General features: G+C 43.5%; 1 protein-coding gene across 1 annotated transcript in view; it reads left to right on the plus strand.

Moving 5' to 3' along the window:
- The window catches only part of HPS1 (HPS1 biogenesis of lysosomal organelles complex 3 subunit 1), a 434,454-nt gene that overhangs the window by 288,442 nt on the left and 124,614 nt on the right, over positions 1-21,398 (plus strand). The window contains exon 9 of the mRNA XM_086922604.1: positions 14,202-14,318. Coding sequence (XP_086778730.1) covers positions 14,202-14,318 — 117 coding nt within the window. The remainder of the gene's footprint in view (positions 1-14,201; positions 14,319-21,398) is intronic.

Genomic DNA, 21,398 nt, shown 5'->3' on the forward strand with positions numbered 1-21,398 from the left:
TAAGAGTAATATATCCTGCTCCCGCTCTCATGCTCTCATGCAGCTTTGTTGCCATCCAAAGCCATTAACAAAGTATCTATATTCCCATCTGGGGCAGCACCTATCACTATATCAGCAAGCAAAGTTTTTCCTCTTGAAGACTCTCTGGTGTATGCCTGAAGCTAGCTTGATTCCAGTGGCACAGTGAGCAAGAGACCCACATCTGGGTATACCCATCCCACGTAGGGCGAAAAGTGCTACAGCAAACAAATGATGGACGGAAATATAGAGTCAGCATTACCTATTTTAAGCAATTTTAAAGTTTGGCCAATGCATGGAGGCTTCTGAGATATCCTCTTGCTGCCAAGGAGGCTCCTCCAGCCTCTTGTTGTTTGCTTGGGGGTGGGCTTTAGCCAGGTTACAACTCTTCTGGCTCCATGACTAGTGTTTACTCGGGGAAGAGCCATATCAGCTTCAATCTTGTCAGCACTTTTGAAAAAGACCAGCGCCCAAAGCCAGTTCCGCACAAGGATGAAATGCTGCCACATATGCAGTCCTCAGTTTAGCCCCTCCTTGGTTTAAGCAGTGAAAAAAACTCCTTTAGCCCGAGCATGCTGCGAAGCCTCAGGTGAGAGCAGAAGTCAGAGCTGTGGTCCGTGTCAGGTGTGGGCTCAGGAGAAACACAGGGCGGAGGTCCCTGTGGCGAGATCAACCCACCATCCTCCCCAGCAGCAGCAAGCAGGCTGTGCAGCAGAAAGTAAAATTCCAAGAAGGCCAGCCACCACTATTGGCGTTGCTAAAGCCAGCTTTATTTTACAAGGTCATTACCAAAGCGAATGGTGGCAGAGAGCATTGCAGCAAAGGGAGTGTTGTTGATGAGGCCCTCACAGAGCACATACTGAGGCAGTGTGAAAGGGAAGAGAGGAGGACTTGGGGGGTAGAAAGACTGTGCAAACTGAGGAAAACAGCACGAGAAGCCCATGCACTCCAGAAAAGCAAACATGGAGAGAGAGAGAGAGGACGATAAAGAAAAGAGCAGGACATGCATTTTCAAGTGATTTAAAAGAAACACAAAAGAGATTCCCTTCCTTCAGCAGTGGAAGAATACATTGAACCAATTAAAAATTAGGGTGTACCCTAAATGCTCCAGGGCGGGAAAAACACAAATACAGAGGAACTCCACTGAACAAGTATAACAATTGACAAAAACCCCATCCAGTCATGACCAAGGAAAGGAACAGAACCATACCCCACTCATAGCATTGGTTAAAATGCTATCTACAACACACAGCTAAATCTACCTGCTGCAAAGCCACAAAGGAGACAAATGTACCCATTTCCTCTGCATCTAAACATGTGTAGCGAAAATGGCTGTCATACATCAACAAAATTCTAATGTGTGCTGACTGCAATTGTGCATCTGTTGGATGTATGTCGTTACAGCGCGATGTTTCACATCGCAGTACTTTACGACGCATGTTTTACAACGCAAGTCGTTACGACGACTTGCGTTGTTGGGGGCTGGATAGTGAATAGTTAAATTTACTGTTCCAACTCCAGTCCCCGTGGATAGTAGGGAAGGAGTTGGATAGTAAATTAAACTATTTACTATCCTGGAGCGCCCCCCAGCGCAATTCGTTGTTACAACTTGCGTTGTAAAAGTTGTGTCGTAAGGGAACTGCGGTGTAACATCCGCGTTGTAAAGGATGTTCCCCGCATCTGTTTGGTAAATCTACCCCATAGTTGTACGGCCAATGATCTTGAATAATTCTGGTTTCTTTAGACATAATAGCAAAACACATTTACAAGTAGAACTTCTTTCTAAGACCAAGCACCCTCAACTCGCCTACTCACTGTACACCAGACTGTGATTATCAAAGCCTTTTCAACAGGCGTGGCTTTTCATGTGAATGCTCACTGCTCTTCACATTCCCTAAATTCTCTCTGTGCTAAACGTTTATGCGAAGTTGTTATTCAGTATTAACTAATCTCAAAGTTGTTGCAGCTTATATTCATTTGAAAGAACTCTGGATCTGTTAATTTCAAGAATTAATTTGTCAATTTTCCCTTTGTATCCTTCTTATCTAGAACATGTTCATCTTTATCTGACTGAAACACTTTAATTGTTCCCTTGATTTGATGTAAGGCACTCCCCCTCTTTGTGTAGCTCCATTGCAACCTTTACAGCCTGCTGTGGTAGCACGACCGAGCAGTCCAAGGCTTGTCAGGGGAAGGTAGACACAGAGGAGTCAACAGAGGCCCATAGGTTAAAATACATTCAGCAGCAGTAGTAAATTATTGACCAGCCATATACTTGCTTTTATGAAAGAAGGAGTATTTATATACAAACACAGAGTAAAATACGACTTTTACAAACAATAAACATAGTCCCCTGAGGTCAGGGTTCTAGTGTTTTATCGGCAGGCCTCTGAGTCCCACTCCCCTCTCACTAGCTTTAGTGGCTATTCCCCACTCAATATAGGCGATATTCAGGTAAAGCTCCACTAGTACGAGTCTCAGGGGTCCCAAGCTGACTCATTAGTAAATTATTATAAAAGTGTTACTTGGGACAGCTAATAGGTGGGGATAAGGTGCACCCCCTCCATGGCAAGATATAAACCATCATGGCCTAGGAGCACCCAAAGACTGAAACATAAGTGAGGGCCTTCTTATGCCTCCAAGGATATTACAGGAGGTTTGCAGAGGGATTTGGCACCATTGTTTCCCCTTGACTGAGCTGACTTCTAAATAGCAGCCCAGGGTGGAGATATAGACAAAGGCATGCCATAAAGCATTTGACTCCCTAAAGTAGGCAATGTGCACGGCCCTTGTGGTCAAGGTCCCTGAATTTTCCAGAGAATTCATTGTTCAGACTGATGCATCAGAGAATGGCATAGGAGTAGTACTTTCACAACTTAATGATGAGGGCCTAGGCCAACCTTTAGTTTTCATCTCTCGGAGGTCACTTGCCAGGGAACAGAGGTAGAATGCTATTGAAAGGGAAGCCTTTGCTGTGGTCTGGGCACTGAGGAAGTTGAGGCCATACCTATTTGGGACTCCCTTCCAGACCCTCAGGTGGCTAATACAAATGAGGGGTGAGTATCCATATTTTTTGAGGTGGGCCATGTCCCTACAGGGAATGGACTTTACGTTGCAACACCATCATGGGGCAGACTATGCAAATGCTGATGGTCTCTAGGTTCTTCCACCTTAGTGATGAAAACACCCAAGAGGTTAGGTAGCTCTTCCCACTTTTAGCTAGGAAGGACACATGTTAGACCTGTCAACCTTAGGATGGTCTTCCCACAAAACATTTTGCCTGCTTGCCTCCAATTTTGCTGATCTTGTTTTGTTGCTTAATGGACTCTAGGCACTTTACCACTGCTAACCAGTGCTAAACTGCATGTGCTCTCTCCCTAAACATGGTTTGATTGTCTCATCCACAATTGGCATATTTAATTTACTTATACGTCCCTAGTGAAGTACACTACCTGTGTCCAGGGCCTGTAAATTATATGCTTCTAGTGGGCCTGCAGCACTGATTTTGTCACCCACTTCAGTAGCCCTTGAGAATATGTCTCAGGTCTGCCATTGCAGGGCCTGTGTGTGCAGTTTACACTGCCGTGTCGAGCTGGCATTTAAAAACCCTTGCCAAGCCTTAAACCTCCCCTTTTACTACATACACGTTTCTTCTAAGGTAAGCGCTAGGTACCCCATAGAACAGGGTGCTGTGTAAGTAAAAAGCAAGTTATATACTTTTACACTTTACATGTCCTTGTAGTGAAAAACTCCCAAATGAGTTTTTCACAACTGTGAGGCCTACCCCTCCCATAGATTAACATTGGGGATTCCTTGTTACTTTTAACAAATGTGGAGAAGTGTGGCTCACTGGTTAGAGCAGGCAGACCCTGAAGCAGAGGTCAGACCCGGGACCAGGGTTCGATTCCCGACGCGGCAGGGTGTTGAGCTCAAATGTCCACGGACTCGATAATTCTCGCTTCGGTGCCTGACCTAATCATGGGTTCACACTGTGCAACTCTGGGCATTAAGCTTGCTTAATCTCCACAACGGCCCCCCTGCGGCGGGATGCCTGGCTTTCACCTTGGGGATGCTCTGTAGGGGCTATCTCACAGGGAAAAACCAGGACGGGTTCCCAAGGCAAGCACGGAGATACCCCTTCGGGGGTCGATTCTGGCGCTATATAAGAAATGCAATAATACGTGTAGTTCACATTTGGAAGGTGGTAGAGCTGTCATGTTTGGTACCTATAAATTGCATCCTCGAATTTGAGCCACTCGGAGCCAAACCATCACCTTCATCCTGTGGTCCAACTACGACGCATTGCCCCTTTTGCTTCTCGCATCTCGGCTCCTGTGATGACACAACTAAGGTACTTTGTAGCAGGGCAAAGCTGGACCCTGTAGCCAGCATGCGCTCCACCGTGGTTTTCCAAAACCTTAGACTTTGTGCCTGTCTAGCGCGCCCATATAGACCCAGTTTGCACTTTCTGCTTTTAAGCACTGTAATTCAATATATTCTTTAAAAGATTATAACTCCATTTCTACTTATGGGATTTTTGTCATTTTGGTCTTACTTTGTTAATGAAATTAAGCTCTGTTATTCTAACCGGTATTTATGTTTGTATATTTTTGTGTGGTGTTTTCACGGTTTTACTGTTTGAAGTGTTGCACAAATACTTTACACATAGCCTCTTAATTTAAGCCATCTGTGCTGTGCCAAACTACCATGGGTTGAGCACAGGTTAATTTAGGATGTGTTTGCGACTGTTGTTCCTGCTTGGACAGGGTGCATACCTCTGCCAACCTGAAACCCAATTTCTATCAGTTTTGTCATTAGCAATGTTTTAATTTAGTGATATTGCATTTTACATATTTAATTCATGAAGGTTCGTATAACATGAGTATACTTAGACATGCACAGTTAACCTATTTCCTCTAAAGGTAAGTGTGCAGTTTTTCTTGTTATTTAAATGCTATTTTGTATTACACAAGTCCAAGACTATTTCCCTGAGGTTCTTCTTGAACTTATAAATTCTCCCAGTTAATTCCGTTTCCAGTAATGAGCACTTTGTCAGTCAGATAATTCCTTCCTTCCTTTCTTTCCTAGCTGTTTTAAAAATGGCCCGTTTCCATGTGTCCCAATTTCAAGAAGTATTCTGTAATGTCTCACTTGTCAAACAGGAATTGTTTATCAACGTTCTTTCCAAAATACTTAACTTTGCAAATTCATAAGATAATTTGTGAGATGTATCATGAGTTGTTCCTTGCATCTAAAGTTGGAACTAAAGACGGATAGGATTCTAGCATTTTCAATTAAATCTTTCCCAACTATAATTTTATTTTCTCTGCGTTCTGTGGATTTCAAGTGCCAAATCTTGGAGCTTGTCATGATGTCTCAGGCGCAGGGATAATTTGCCTCTCTAACACACATGGAGATAATACTACCTCAGTAAATAAAGGGTCCAGGGGAGAGAGAGAGAGGAGACAAGCGTTGTCCAAATGCTATTGAGGCTGAGCATGTCCTGGGAATTCACAGGGACTCACTAGACCTTCAGGTTTCCAAATCGAAAGCATACAACACAGTGGAAGTATAAACATTAATCAATGCTGCGAAGCTACCCCAGGACATACCCATGGTCCATTCGCCTGCCACTCCTGCAAGTTCGCCTGCACCAGGACCCACACCAAATCCACTACCTCCAAACACAGCTCCAACTCCAACCACTTAAAGTGCATCCTGCTGAACACCCGCTCGGTCCACAGACACGCCACTGAACTCTGGGACCTACTCGACACTGCATCGCCGGACGTCGCCTTCCTAACAGAAACCTGGATGAACGCTTCATCAGCGCCCGACATCGCCATAGCCATCCCGGACGCTTAAAAGATCATCCGAAAAGACCGCACCAACCAAACAGGAGGAGGCATCGCCATCGTCCATAAAAACACCATCCGAATCACGACCAGCTCCGACGATAACCTCGCGACTGCCGAACACCTTCATTTCCAGATCCACACCGACCCCAGGACCACACTTAGAGGCACCCTCATCTACAGACCACCAGGAACACGCACACAATTCAACGAAGACATCACCGACTTCATCAGCCCACATGCCCTCGCCTCCGAGAACTACATTCTACTTGGAGACCTCAACTTCCACCTGGAAAAGAAAAACGACAGAAACACCACCACCCTTCTGGACAACCTGGTCAATCTCGGACTCAAACAACTTGTTGACACCCCCACCCTCCTTGCCGGACACACGCTCGACCCTATCTTCACCTCCAGCAAACACATCTCCTTCGATCACACCACAGCTCTCCATTGGACAGACCACAACTGCGTTCACTTCAGCTACAAAAAGACCACAACCCACAACCCCCACAACCTATTCCTCGAAGAAACTGGAAAAAAAATCACCAACGACCAACTCTTCACATCGCTAAACCAAAACCCTCCCGCCATATCATCGGACCCAAACCAAGCTGCCACCAAACTCACACAATGGATTTCACACAGCGCTGACGGATTAGCACCCTTGAAAAACCATCAGATCAAACAAGGTAACAAAAAGGCCCCCTGGTTCAACGATGACCTTAAGAAATCCAAGAAGTTATGCCGTACCCTCGAGAAAACCTGGAGAAAAAACCCAACCTCTGACAACCTGACCACCTTCAAGGAAGCCACCCGCAAACACCACCAATTGATCCGATCCACCAAGAAATCAGCATTCAAGGACCGACTCGACTACAACGCCCACAACAGCAAGGAACTATTCAACATCGTCAAAGAATTCACCAACCCCACCGCCGGCACCAACGACATCACTCCCTCCCAAGACCTCTGCGACTCTTTATTCTCTTTCTTCCACAACAAAATCGCCGACATACATAACAGCTTTGAAAACCAGTCCGATGAACAGCCCACTCCACCCACCTCCGAACCAAAACAGCACTCTCACAACCTTTTCGCTTGGAACCCAATCACCACTGAAGACACCATCCGCCTGATGAACTCCATTCACTCAGGATCGCCAACCGACCCATGTCCCCACCACATCTTCAACAAAGCAGACTCCATCATCGCACCCCGTCTCCGCGATGTCATCAACTGTTCCTTCAACTCCGCTATCTTCCCGGAAAGCTGGAAACATGCCGAACTCAGCGCCCTTCTGAAAAAACCCACAGCAGACCCCTCTGAACTTAAGAACTACCGCCCCATCTCACTCCTCCCATTCCCTGCCAAAGTCATTGAGAAAGCCGTCAATAGTCAGCTCGCCGCCTTCCTTGAATCCAACAATTCCTCGACCCTTCACAGTCCGGCTTCCGAGCCAAACACAGCACCGAAACCGCCCTCATCGCAGCTACAGACGACATCCGAACACTACTGGACAACGGAGAAACAGTTGCCCTCATCCTACTCGACCTCTCCGCCGCCTTCGACACAGTATGTCATAGCACCCTCATACAACGCCTCAGCAACGTCGGAATACAAGGAAAAGCTTTGGACTGGATCATCTCGTTCCTCGCCGGAAGAACCCAGAGAGTCCACCTCACCCCATTCAAATCAGAGGCCACCGAAGTCATCTGTGGTGTACCACAAGGATCTTCACTCAGCCCCACCCTCTTCAACGTATACATGAGCCCCCTCGCATCCATCGCGCACCAACACAACCTCAACATCATCTGCTACGCAGCCGACACCCAGCTGATCCTCTCCCTCACCAAAGACCCAAACACTGCCAAAACCAATCTACACGAAGGAATGAAAGAAGTAGCCTTATGGACAAAGAACAGCCGTTTAAAACTTAACTCGGACAAAACAGAAGTCCTCATCTTAGGATCATCCCCCTCTGCCTGGGACGACTCATGGTGGCCACCGGCCCTGGGTACAGCACCCATACCTACAGACCACGCACGTAACCTGGGCTTCATCCTAGACTCCTCCCTCTCGATGACCAGACAAGTCAACGCCGTCTCATCTTCATGCTTCAATATCCTACGCATGCTCAAAAAAATCTTCCGCTGGATCCCCACCGAAACAAGAAAGACAGTCACCCACGCACTGGTCACCAGCCGACTGGATTATGGGAATACCCTTTACGCCGGGACCACAAACAAACTACAGAAAAAACTCCCAACGCATCCAAAACGCCTCAGCCAGACTCATACTGGACATTCCCCGTCACGCTCACATTTCTGGTCACCTGAAGGATCTCCACTGGCTCCCCGTCAACAAGAGAATAACGTTCCGTCTCCTCACCCACGCACACAAGGCCCTCTACGACCTAGGACCCGAATGCCTCAACACACGACTGTCATTATACACACCCACTCGCCAACTACGATCATCCAATCAAGCCCTCGCCGCAATTCCGCGCATCCACAGATCCACCATGGGAGGAAGATCCTTCTCCTTCTTAGCGGCCAAAACATGGAATTCTCTCCCCACTCACCTCCGACTTACACAGAACCACCTCTCCTTCAGAAAGCAACTAAAAACCTGGCTATTCGATAAATAATGCACCCACCCTCCCTCAAGCGCCTTGAGACCCTCTGGGTGAGTAGTGCGCTATACAAATTCCTGAACTTGAACTTGAACTCTCTAGGTCCATACTCAATATGGGTGCTTATTGAGGTTGGGTAGTGAATGCGCTCTAACTAGGCCCTTAGCAACCAGGATACAGCTGGAGAACTAAAAGAATAGAGAGAGCATCCTTTAAGACGAAACTCTGGTATTGGAGTCCTTAGTAAACGAGCCAAAGTGATGAAGGAATGCCAACTGGTTAAAAGCACAGGACAGAAGAGGAGGAGGGAATACTGGTAGAGCCCTGCCTAAAATAGAAGTAACTACTCAGGAAACTGAATAAAAGATAAACACAAAGAACATGGGGGAAGCCAAACAGGTTCAAACTTAGTCAAAAGAGTGTTGTCAAGCACAGTTTTCCATGATAGTTGTCCTTTTAATTGGTTCTGTCTCTCATACATCAGAAGTTAAACCAATAGCTGATGCCGTTGGCCTGAGCTTCACAGATACATCCGTGAAGGGCTGTCTTAGTTTCCATCTTCCTGTTCTCCAGAGCCTCCAGGACTGTGTCTGTTTGTGCCACTGCTGTAACTTGCTAAGGACCCTTGGAACATGAGGTCCTAGCTGCATCGGATTGTCTTTTAGTAAACTTAACTCCTGGAAAATTGTGAGCCTGAGATTGATTCTTTACATCAATGGCTTTAACAGCTTTATAAAGAGCTGTTTAAATAGTAAATCCATCTCCACAAACGTTTGTGTTCTGTCATCTGTGCTATTTGTACCCTTCTTAGACCTTTCTTTTTTATTATTCCTAATCTTAAAATCCTAACAACCCCTTCCTTTTGTGTCTCCACACTCTCTGGGTAATTGTCCTCCTTTTCCATACTTTTAACACAATTCTAGTTGTGTTCATTAACCTTTTGTAAAGTAACGTTCATTATTGTGCTGATGTTTGATACAATGTAATTACAGTTTAAAAATGTATTTATTGAAACTCAGTCTGAATAAACAAAGACTGTGAAACAATGAGCAGAATAATCGACCACCCGGACACCTTGGGTAGTCGCCACTTGCCTGACTTCGGGAAATCCAATGTTTGGTCCACATCCATTTTATTAGTGATTCGCTCCATATCCTCTTCCAAGCTGAAATCTCTGTTCAATGTGTACGCTGTCACCAGCCGCACACTAGATCCTGTAATATATGAGTGGGCTGTGATCTTTAACTCCACTCACCACTCTTTCAACCCCCCCTCCCATCATTTTACCTTATCCATCCCCTAATTGGGTGCAAAAACCTAATGATAGTTGGATTATGGGAAATGCACACAATTTTGCAATTTTGCCCTTTATCTTCTCCAAGTTCCCATGAGTGGGATGCTCTTCTGGCACTATAAAAATTTCACTGATCATCATAAATATCTTAGGACTTAGTCAACAAGGTCGATAGATAGGACACGAAACACGTGAACACGAAAAACAAACAAAATGTAAAATAGACAGTAGACAATACAGGATCACAAACTCATTTTGTCCAAGTGGGCATTGCCATTTGACAATACAGTACTCACATGGATCGTATCCCGTAATGGCTAATAAAACTACATTAAGAGAAAGAAAAGGGAATAAGAATAGGGCGACACAGGAGCATGTAAGAAAGCACAAACGTATGCTCAGTAAAATTAAATCACAATGATCTAATCCAGAGCGGACAAATACACCTGAAAACGATTGTTCAATGACTTCTTATTCAACTGTACTTACCCCAAAGAACAAGAGAATCTGACTATAGGCACAACTATAAAATCTATTAAAAAAAAACCAGAAGAAATAAAAAGTTTAAAATCACGATCAACAAAAAGAGACCGACGGGAAAACAGATCACAGAGTCCACAGTCATTCGGGCTGGACTGTTCCCATGAGGCACAGGGTCAGACTGATTTGCATATGGCCATGTCTGAACTGGGGTGGTGGGGAGTGCAAAAAAACGATGGATTTAGGCCCAGATCTCTGTACTGGGGTGAATGTATGACATTGTTCTGCATTCTGTCCATCAACTGTGGTTTTTGCAATTGTCACCCCGAGTGGGTTGGGTATGCTCAGACGTGAGTCCCATGCACTCCACACCACTGGATTCAAGCAAGCCGGGCTGAAGACGGCTGGAATGCCAGAAACCGGTCCTCGGAAGCTTGTTTCCGATCCAGGGAAGGCATGGCTTGGCAGTTCGGGCTGGACTGTTCCCATGAGGCACAGGGTCAGACTGATTTGCATATGGCCATGTCTGAACTGGGGTGGTGTGGAGTGTAAAAAAACGATGGATTTAGGCCCAGATCTCTGTACTGGGGTGAATGTATGACATTGTTCTGCATTCTGTCCATCAACTGTGGTTTTTGCAACCATCACTGAATAGGCACTTGCGAAGGACTCCCTTAACCACAATGCAGCAGTGCAAGTGAGGAGCGCCTAGTGTCTTGCACCTGTGAGGCAAGGGTGGGACTTGATCATGTGACTGGGAGTGGTCACGATCACAACAGCTATAAGGAAGGAACCCCCGGAAGAGCAACAAACAATCTGGATGGGCACTGATGAAGCCATTGAGGCGGAAATGCGTCTGCCCTGCATTTCCAGAGACTCTCGAATGCCAGCGCTGTTTTTAAAATAAAACTGTTCCTGATTTGCCCCCGAGCAGTGTCACACTCTTTTTGTAGAAGAGGAGAGAGCCTGGTTGGGGGGGGGGGGTGTGTGTGTGTGTGTGTGTGTGTGTGTATATATATATATATATTTTTTTTTTATTTTTTTTTTCTGGTACAGATTACTAGAATTGTGAGATGATATATATATATATATATATACATACACAAACATAGGTTTATAGGTTTTGAAGTAAAGCAGTATATTACGAAAAGCAGGTCAAGAAAAAGTCACTAAGCATCTCCTAATCTTCAGGAACCCAGGCGGATGGTTGCTTTCTCATCTTGGTTAAGACCAGAGGAATCTTAGTTTTCAGAATATTGATGTTCCTGGATTCCAGGCATCACAGTCTCAGAATGCTATTCCCACCTCTGACTTCCTGGCCTACCCTGTTGATGGCATTACACTGTAAAAGATTGGCATTATTGTCATATTTGGCCTGAAAGTGCCTTGCCATAGAATATGTAGGGTGTTTGGTAGCTATAGCACATGTATTTTCTAGCACCCTTTTCTTGGCAGAATGTATGATGATCCCCCTATATCTGAGCTAGCAGGGACATGTAAGGACATCACACTGTTTCAGCTGTTTCCTTGTAGAACAAGCATGTGGTGAGATGGTTATCCAAAATAGTGATTCTAATGTTAAGAAATGTAATTACTGCTTATGGTGCTGGTGAGATGTAACTTATGAGTGTTAATGTTCAAAATCTCAATAAATTGTTCAGCTATTGATGCCTCACCCTCCCAGATCACAAAGAGCTCATCTATATTTCTGCACCAAGTCACCACAGGTTTAGTGTATGCCACATTCTTCATATACCAGACTCGACTATCCTTAGGATAGGAGAGTAAACTTTATATTTATGGATTCAAAAAGAAATCATGTATTTAGATGTGCTTTCTAAAAAAGTTTCAGAGGGGAAATATCGGTCTGCTAGGAGGAATATCCTTATCGTCACTAATGTACATTAGAAAGAAGGTACTTTGCAGGTAGGGTGAGGTGGTAGAATCTCAGAAAATCAAATTGCCAAGGCTCAACATACCCCATCCCTTCATTCAGAGAGCATGTCCTTGAATGTGGTACTTGCATGATCGTACGATGCTTTTGAATGATATGGAATAGCATGTAGAGCCAGCGAGTTCATGATAAGTCTCACTGAGATACATAACCTTGGGTAAGACCACCATATTACAGCCTTTGTCCGTCAAACTGAAGGGCATGATCATTGGCTTGTCTGGCAAACTCAGGAAGAGCTGGGATATCCCCCTTCAATGCCTACAGTTTGCCTGCAGGGAGGTCCCACAAAAGGGGTTGGCTTTAGCCCCTTTGAGCTGTTGTTTGGGCACCCTGTAAGAGGGCCATTGTGTCTGGTGAGAGAGTCTTGGGAAAAGCCTCTCAAGGAAGCCAAGGACAATGTGCTTGACTATGTGCTAGGTATAAGATCTCACATGGCAGAGTACCTGTATGAGGCAAGCAAGAAACTGGAGGCCATTGGAGCTCATGAAGTACTGGTATGACCAAACGGCTACTATGCCTGAGTACAATCCAGGACAAATGGTGTGGCTATTGGAGCCTGTGGCTCCCAGGGCCCTCCAAAACAAGTGCCTGTGCCCTATCCAATCCTTGAGAAGAAGGATGAGGTTACCTACCTAGTAGACCCGAACCATGAACCCCCACAGAGTTCTCATTGTAAATAGTTTGACACCCCATCAAAACAGTGCAGACATGACCAAGTTGATGGTCACCGATGAGGGAGGAGAGAAGAAGACTGAACCAATGCCAGACCTCCTATCCATCAATGTGCACAATGGGTCAGTGGAGGGAGTAGTACTATCTCCCTAGTTGACAGACGAGCAGCACAGAGACTGCAAGCAGGTGACGGGGCAGGATGCGGGTCTGTTTTCTTTGAACCTAGAGATCTCTGATTGGTGTATACATGACATTGACAAAGGTGACAGCCTACCTGTCAAGAATAAACTGTATAGGTTGCCTGACTGTCAGATCAAGGCTGAGGTGGCCAAGATGTTACATTTGGGGGTAATAATTGAGCCCTCTGACAGTCCATGGGCCATAAGGCAAAGAATGTCTTAAGTTTCAACTTATGTTTATATTTAAATTAACCTATACATGTTTGCGTATCATCTCCAGTGTTCCTCGGGCAGAAGAAAGACAAGCCTCATGAAGTGTTCTTTCTGATATAAATGAATTGCCGTCAGATCCATGCTGGCCATTAGCCCTTGCCCTTGTTGCCCCTTGTCTCCATTCTCACTGGGCCTGATCCGTTGCTTCTACCTTCTTTTGGCCTTTTGTCTTCTTTGCCTCTTCCTCCTCCACCTAATTTGTCTACCTCTGATTCTCTTTGTTTCAGTCTTACCTCTGTTTAACAGTTTGAATTCTGCTAAAACATTCCTTTAGTTTTGGTTCCCTTATTTATCCTTTTTTGACCTCATTCTTGGTTCACATATATCAGCCACATCACTTTCGTCCTCTGTGTCACATTTCCCCCTCTATTACAGAATCATGTTTGACATGTGACAGATCTTTCTGTTCTTTCTTACGTAAAGCATCATACTTTGTTTTTTTAAAGTCAAGATGTCCTGACCTGGACTTATAGTCATAAGGTTCCTTACAAATGTTGTCTGTTTTTAGGCTTTGATCTTATATTCCAGTTCATCTAGTTTCATGTAAATGTTATTATTTTGTGTTGCTTGCAGCTCAACACATCGATCTCTCCATGTTTCAATGCAGGCCACTCAAGACTCCACAACACCATACACCACTGACCACTACCACACTGGAAAGGCATGTACAATGCGGCCATCTCTGTGGCACAGACAAAAGGATGGGAGGAGCGTAGTCACACCTTCAGAGTCAACCATTATGTTTATCAGCATGCTTCAAATCTGTGCATCGAGTGACTGTTATGTGATGACTATATGAACCCCCCTGTAACACACCTTTCTCTTTGATATTTATCTGCAGCCTTCTGAGGGACTTCATGCTCTTGGTAGACTGAAGATCAGTGATGAGATATCTGTCCCACAACGGGAAGGAGTCCTCAAATCTTCTGGTAATGTTGGAGTGGATGTGCAAATTCAGGTATTTCTTTTAATTCTCAAAAAAGTCCAACAATAAATCCCATGAATTATGTTTCCCAGTGGTTTGTTGTGGGTAATTGAATCATAAAGTTCTGGGAATGCCATGGAATTATGCAAGGTTACCTGCAACTTTCTAGACTATAGGTTGGGCACCCTGTGCATTTCAGATTTTTTGATCTATCCTTTTTTTGCATTTAATGTTTCCATTGTTTTTTCATTACTTCAAATACTTTCATCCATGAGCTGAATAATAGAACATTGCCAGATATATGTTTCCAGGATGGCCTGATCTGTGGCACATTTTTGTTATTACCTTTTAGTATGTAAATGATTTCCTTTCTGAATTGTGATCTGTAAATGTTAAATCATATGGTAAACCTAAAAGTCTGCCATGCACAGTCCTGATTTTAAAGAACATTAGCTATGCCTGATTCACATAGAGTATATATATATTTTTTTCGCTTCATACCAAATGCAAACACTTAACATTCACCAAAGCATTTTACAGTACATTGAACCACGGCACATAATTATTAAAGGCATATATATATATGTTTTGAACTGCCCCAGGCCTAGCTCATGTATCAATTCAAAAGGACTTAAAAGCAATCTTTTATGAAGGTATTGTGGCTCAAAAGAATAGATTAATGTTTAACTAAATGTAGTTATTATGTCTTGTTATTGTGTAAAATAGATGACAAAGTAATATTTCAACAGGATTGGGAATTGACATACGACTCTAATTTTCATTTTTGTTCACAGTTACTCATGTTAGTGATTTCTTGTGGAGCCTCATATATTAATAGATGCAAAATATACAGCTTCCAATGAATAACATCAATATAACCTGGTTGTGACTGTCCTCAGAAGGGGCAATTGTTCAAAATCCTTCAACACCCACAACTGGGCAGTTCATTAGTATTTGCCTATATCCAAAAATGCTAAGCCTATCTTTTACCTAGGTAGTATGACAGTATTTGTTTACTGATAGTGTAGTTTTGGAAGAATCACAATTTTTATTACCGCAATATTTACCAATTAGGAAATATAATGCATTTTCCTCATACTCCAGTCTGTCATTTCTGTGTATAACCTAGGGCAATTGGCATTGTGTAATGGTTCACGCTCTCTTATTACAAAGACTTTAAGATACTTCACAGCCTCTCCTGCACACTAGAGTTAATCAACAATCCTGCTGTCAATTTTTCACCTTAATAGAGAGAATATAGTTAATCTTTGTGGGCATTCATTTCATTTATTATGACTTGAGAGACCATAATGAACTGTTCCAAATCCTGCAGCAAAGAAGGTAAAAAGCCCTTGCGGTCACCCAGTTATAGTAGGCAATGGACTGCAGATGACTACATTTGTGCTCCACCCCACCTTAGTGTCTCCATTTGCTATTCTATTTGAAGCTGGGGTTAAACCAGCCTTGTAAGCAGTGTTGGAAATAGAAGCATTCCGTGCCCCTTCCCAAATGCAACTATAGCGATGAGTTGCCGTTCGTAAATATCTTGCCCTAGGAAAATGCTTAATTCACCTGGATCAGACAGCACATGTTTACTCCTAATCCACCTCAAATAGGACTTTCTTAAGGATGCCCATTCTAATTGCTTAACGACTTTTTCAGTGTCTAAGGAAACTAGCATTGTTGGTATACTTTTGAACTTGCCCTGGCTTATAACATTTTAAATCTTTCTGGAGTTGTTACATGCTTGTCAGTGCTGCATAATTCTCACATGGTCTGGGTCCACACGAAAAGGGAGAATTGCTTTCAAAAAGTGGTCAATATTTAAATGAAGATATTTGCATCGACTGTAATGAGTGATTTTGGTTTGTCTGCAGTTCAGAGATCTTATCTAATCTTAGGATAACTGTAATTGTAGGTTCAGACATTGACTGGTATTAATCTTCCTGTGTTTAGGAATGAGGTTTGCAATTTCTCTAGTAGCTCTAGTAGTACTCACTCCTGCTTTTTCTAAAGGAGGACCATTAGACCATCAGGCCCCTGCCTTGTTTTTGGTGCTCTAATTGTTGTAGAAATGCGCTCTCTTGTTATTGAATGTAAGTCAAGAATATCTCTAATTACTCTTACTTTCTTTAAACTTGCCTTCCTTTATGTGTCTATGTAACAAACGCAAAAACCTTAGCACTATACATATAACCCCTAATCCTTAACCAAAACAAAGACCCCATTTGTGATACATGTAATGGATTTTATGCAAGCAGGAGTTATGCCATTTCCCCACACAGGGTACAGTAAAACAGTCCTAATCTGATAACAACACTGTCCTTCGATTCTTAGCTTGTGTTAAGGGGCAATAGCCTCAGCTATTGCAGTCATTGACTTAACAGCACAATATCAGAAAAATGTGTAGCACTTAGTGTAGATTTACACATTGCCAAGTCCCCTAGCAGTATCATCCAGTGCAAAATTAGAAAAAATCATTAAGTAAAGTTGACCTGGCAATGTTTTCAGTGCCAGACGTCTAAGCTGGTATGTAAATGTTATCTATATAATGTATTGTTGTAAATAAATGATGATCTGAGTTTTGTATCCTTTTCTAAAAGCAAAATATTAAAGTAGATTGAAAACATTAATTGTATCTGAAGGACATGCTTTGCAACAACTCGCACATCTGATGTGACTGCTGTAAGCATTCCGATAAACATATGGGTGATTAAAGATGTTTAAGAGAGCATACATTGTCAAACAAGGGATTTAATAAAACAATTGCTTTGATATATTATATGGCAAGCAATAAACTTTTTTGTAAGGTCGAAGAGCAACATTTAGTTTTGATGTACTGTCTAAGGACATGGTGCCCTGTTTCATCCTAGATGTAAACAAGCTTTTATATTTTGAAATTTATGGTTTTGGTAAGATATGTTACTTCTAATAAATGTGTGTAACTGTTAAAAAATATGATTGGGCAAAATACAGTAAATTTCATGAGTGAGTGATTAGGAGGTAAGCAGAGCTAACAGTAGAAGTTGCCTGGGAAATTCAACACTATTTTAGTCCTGACATTTGACTTTGCCTTGAGGCAAATTTTATTTTTAAATATGATGGTGGAGGTGTTGCAATTTTAGCTTTGTTCTAGTTTTAATCAGTCACTCACCAATCCATGATTTACCAACCCTCGCATCACTGCGAACTGTTACCATGGAAAACAAACCTATGGCAACCAATGACACAGTTGTGAGAAACAAAATCTATGTTCACTCTATGTAGATATATAGATATATCTATGTCATATGTATAATCTCCATACCTACAATTTTACATACTCATAAATTATCTCATAGCCTTTAAGATCTCAAGGTCTTTTCTTCAAATATTCTGTGTATGGGGTAATTGAAGGTCTCTTGTTCAGTGTTAGTACCAAGAGATCCATACATTTTTGCAAATCATCTCGAGGTCACACTGCATGGTCTTCAACTATTGTGGGTCCACAACCTGAGATGTGTGCCGAGTCGATGTTAATCCAGATGGTATGATAGCTGAAAACCAGAATAATTTAAACAATTGTTTGTAATATTGATGTTATAGATAGTTGTAGATATGCATATCAATTGGAAAGATTTCTGAAAGGAGAGTACTCTGATATAGGTGGATCAAGCAAGATGAATTTAAGAACCCATATATCCAATAGCTCTTCTTGAAAGCATGAGTCTCTCAAATGCATAGGCCAATACCAGAGGATACTTTATTGTACAAGGTGCAAACAGTGATACCAATGTGTGATTTTGCATTTTTATAGACCAAATTAGTACATTTGTATCGTATATTTGGTCATTATACAGCATTTATCTGCCAGAACTCACCACTCAACATTTACCCCTCTCACAGCATTCAGACCCGGTGGCGAGCCTGGATGATATATCTCTCCAGTTGCACCTTCTCACTGTTGAACCTCATGATCTGAAAGCCTTCTCTATTGAACACCTCCCCCTGAACCGTTCCCTCCTCTCTGGTGCAAAGTTGCCCAGAGCACATGCTAGTTGCAGAACTCGCTTTGGTCAGCCACCCCCCGTCTCTTTCTCTAAACCCATATCCCTACCTAACGCTCCCTCCCGCCCAGAAGAGCGAAGGCCTATCTCACCTCTAACGATATCAATGACTTACTCATTTCTTACTCACTTATCTTAGACACCAACTAGATTACGGAGGGACAGATTCAAGCTATTCACCCTAACCCATACAGAGAACCCCCTTACAACCCTAGAGGCTTAAATATTGACAACCTTATGAGAGTGAACGTAATACAGCCTCCTCCCCCTTATACACCGATTCAACTTAAATGCGTTCTACTCAACTGCAAGTCAGCCAGCAAACACGCCTCTGACATATTCAACCTCATCCAGCACAATGAGATACATCATCAACCTCACTGAAACTTGGCTCAATCCCGCTTGCACTCCCTTCCTAGACCTCTTAGTGCCTCCTACCCATGACATAGTCCACCTAGAAAGAGCTTTGAAGACGGGTGGGGCCTAGCTTGCATACATTGGAGCACACTATCGGTCTCCCTCTCAGAGTCCTCTACGCCATCCTCATGGACAACGTCCCCTTCATCGAGCAATGAATGGAAATCATCTCTGGCAATGTTGATTCCTCTATTGCCCAAATCTTCCTCAGTGATTCAACCTTCACTGGTCCAACCTCAATGACCAAGCTGTTACATGCCTCAAATCCTTCTTAAATGATCACATACTGATTCAACACTGTGACCAATCAACCCATAATAAAGGAGAAATTCTGGACCTCATCATCTCCAAAGGTCACACCATCACACTGGACACAATTTCCTCGCGTGGTTGGTCCGATTATCACAGCATCTTCTTTTTTGTCAACTTGGAAGTCTCTCTTAGGAAGGCTCAACCAACAAAATCGAAGATTTGGAAAAGGGACCTCAAAAATATCAATACAGCAGATCTAGCACCCACTGTATATCTGCCCACTCTCCACAAGCTGACATGACTGAGGTACATGCACTCACTAACTTCTACTACTGTACTATTACATTGCTCCACTCCAACAAAAAAATGCCCCAACTAAAATTTCCAAACCATGGTTCAATGACAACTTAAACACGGAGTGCCGCCACCTTAGGGCAATAGAACGATCCTGGAAATAGAATCCATCCTCCGACCAACTAATAATCATTTGAACGATAAGGAACTCCTATAACAAACAAATCTAGATTGCTAAGGCCGACTACTTCAGTTTTCTACTTAATCAAGCCGCTAATTAGCCCCAAGAAATTTTTTGGTGAAACAACAATCTGTGGAAACACCAAACTGCTCGGTCTCGGAGGTCAACCCACCTTCATGCGATGATCTGGGTGCCTTCTTTACTGAGAAATCCAGACTCATCAATATTGATCGTGACTCCAGAAGGCGCTTTTGCTAGCTGGGGGGTCTGTGCCCCTCAGCCTTATCAGAGAAGTTTGAACCGACCAGCACGAGCACCAAGAACAATGCCTCATGGGGCACCTTCACTCCCCTTAGCGAAAGAGGCATCAACAAGATTCTTCAGAGTATCAACCCATCTAATCATTTTAGCAACCAGTTACCACCGTCCATCTTCAAAGAACTGAAGGAGGTTGTCACCCCCATCTGGACAAAGATTGTCAATGCGTCTCTCCCACAAGGTATGATCCCGGATTGCCTAAAAGCTGCTCAGGTAACACCTATCCTATAAAATCCTACAGCAGATAGTACGGACCTTAACAACTTCTGCCCTATCTCTAACATCCCCACCCTAGCCAAACTCCTAGAAAAATGTGTCCAAACTCAACTCTGTGTCCACATCAAGTATTTCCATCTCCTGGACCAACACCAATCTGGCTTCCAGAGTGGGCACAGCACCGATTCGGGTCTTACTCACGTTATGAATGACATTTTAAAAATGTTCAACCAGAATGAATCCTGCCTTCTTATCCTACTTGACCTTTCCTCAGCATTTGACACTGTTAATCATGACAATCTCCTATCCATTTTTAACCACAGGATGGGCCTTTCTGGCTCGATGCTTCACTGGTTGTAGCTCTTTCTCCACCACAGATCCCAAAAAGTTAAGGCAAACCACTCGCTCTCCCAGCTATCACTAGTATCCATGGGGGTCCCCCAAGGGTCCGCCTTATCCCCATTACTCTTCAATTTGTTCTTGGAACCTTTAGCTAATGCACTAAATTCCGCATACATTCTCTTTCATATGTATGGGGATGATACGCAACTCTATCTGAAAATCTCCTCAGCGAATAACCTCATATCCTTCAACTCTACCCTAATAAATACTCAAAACTGGTTAACTGAGAACCACCTCTAGCTCAACACCTCCAAAACAGAATTCCTTCTCATTTCTCCCCTGAATCAGATCCCCTAGATAGATCTTTGGATGAACCACCTCACTGCCTTCTCTGCTCCCCCCTCGTTGTTAACTCAGCCAAATCTCTCAGACTCACCCTAGACAAGCATCTGATCATGAAAACTCATATAAGCAATGTTTGTAAGGGAGCTAATCACCTAATGAGGATACACAGGAACCGCAAACCATTCCTCCCACAAGCTGACTTCAAGCAAGTGGTCCAAGTGCTTGTTTGCCGAGGCTAGACTATGGCAGTGCTATGCTCTGTGGCCTCCCCAAATATACCTTGGCCCCTCTAAGGGCTTCACTTAATGCGGAGGCCAGACTGGTCTGGGTACCAAAAGCAATAAGCACATCTCCCCAGTCTTAACCCCTTGTTCGCAGGGCTAATTCACCGCGATGTGGGGGAGGGGTGATTGTGATGAGCTTGGCTCATCATGCAGCACTGTGGCACTGTGCTCATGATGAGCTCCGCACAGGAGGGGAATTATCCCTGCATGGGCGTTCCACGGCAGTCATGACGAGCTTAGCTCGTCATAAGCACAGCGCCACTGTGCCTCATGACAAGTTGAGCTCGTCATGAGCACCCAAAGTGTTAATATCCCTAAATTGGTTGCCCTATGAAGCAGGAATTCAGCTAAATGTTGCCTATCTGTCTCACAAAGCCCTCCATTTCAAACCCCCCAGTTATCTAGCGCAAAAGCTAGA

Source organism: Lissotriton vulgaris, chromosome 5 (assembly GCF_964263255.1).
Source record: "Lissotriton vulgaris chromosome 5, aLisVul1.2, whole genome shotgun sequence".
NCBI lineage: Eukaryota > Metazoa > Chordata > Amphibia > Caudata > Salamandridae > Lissotriton > Lissotriton vulgaris.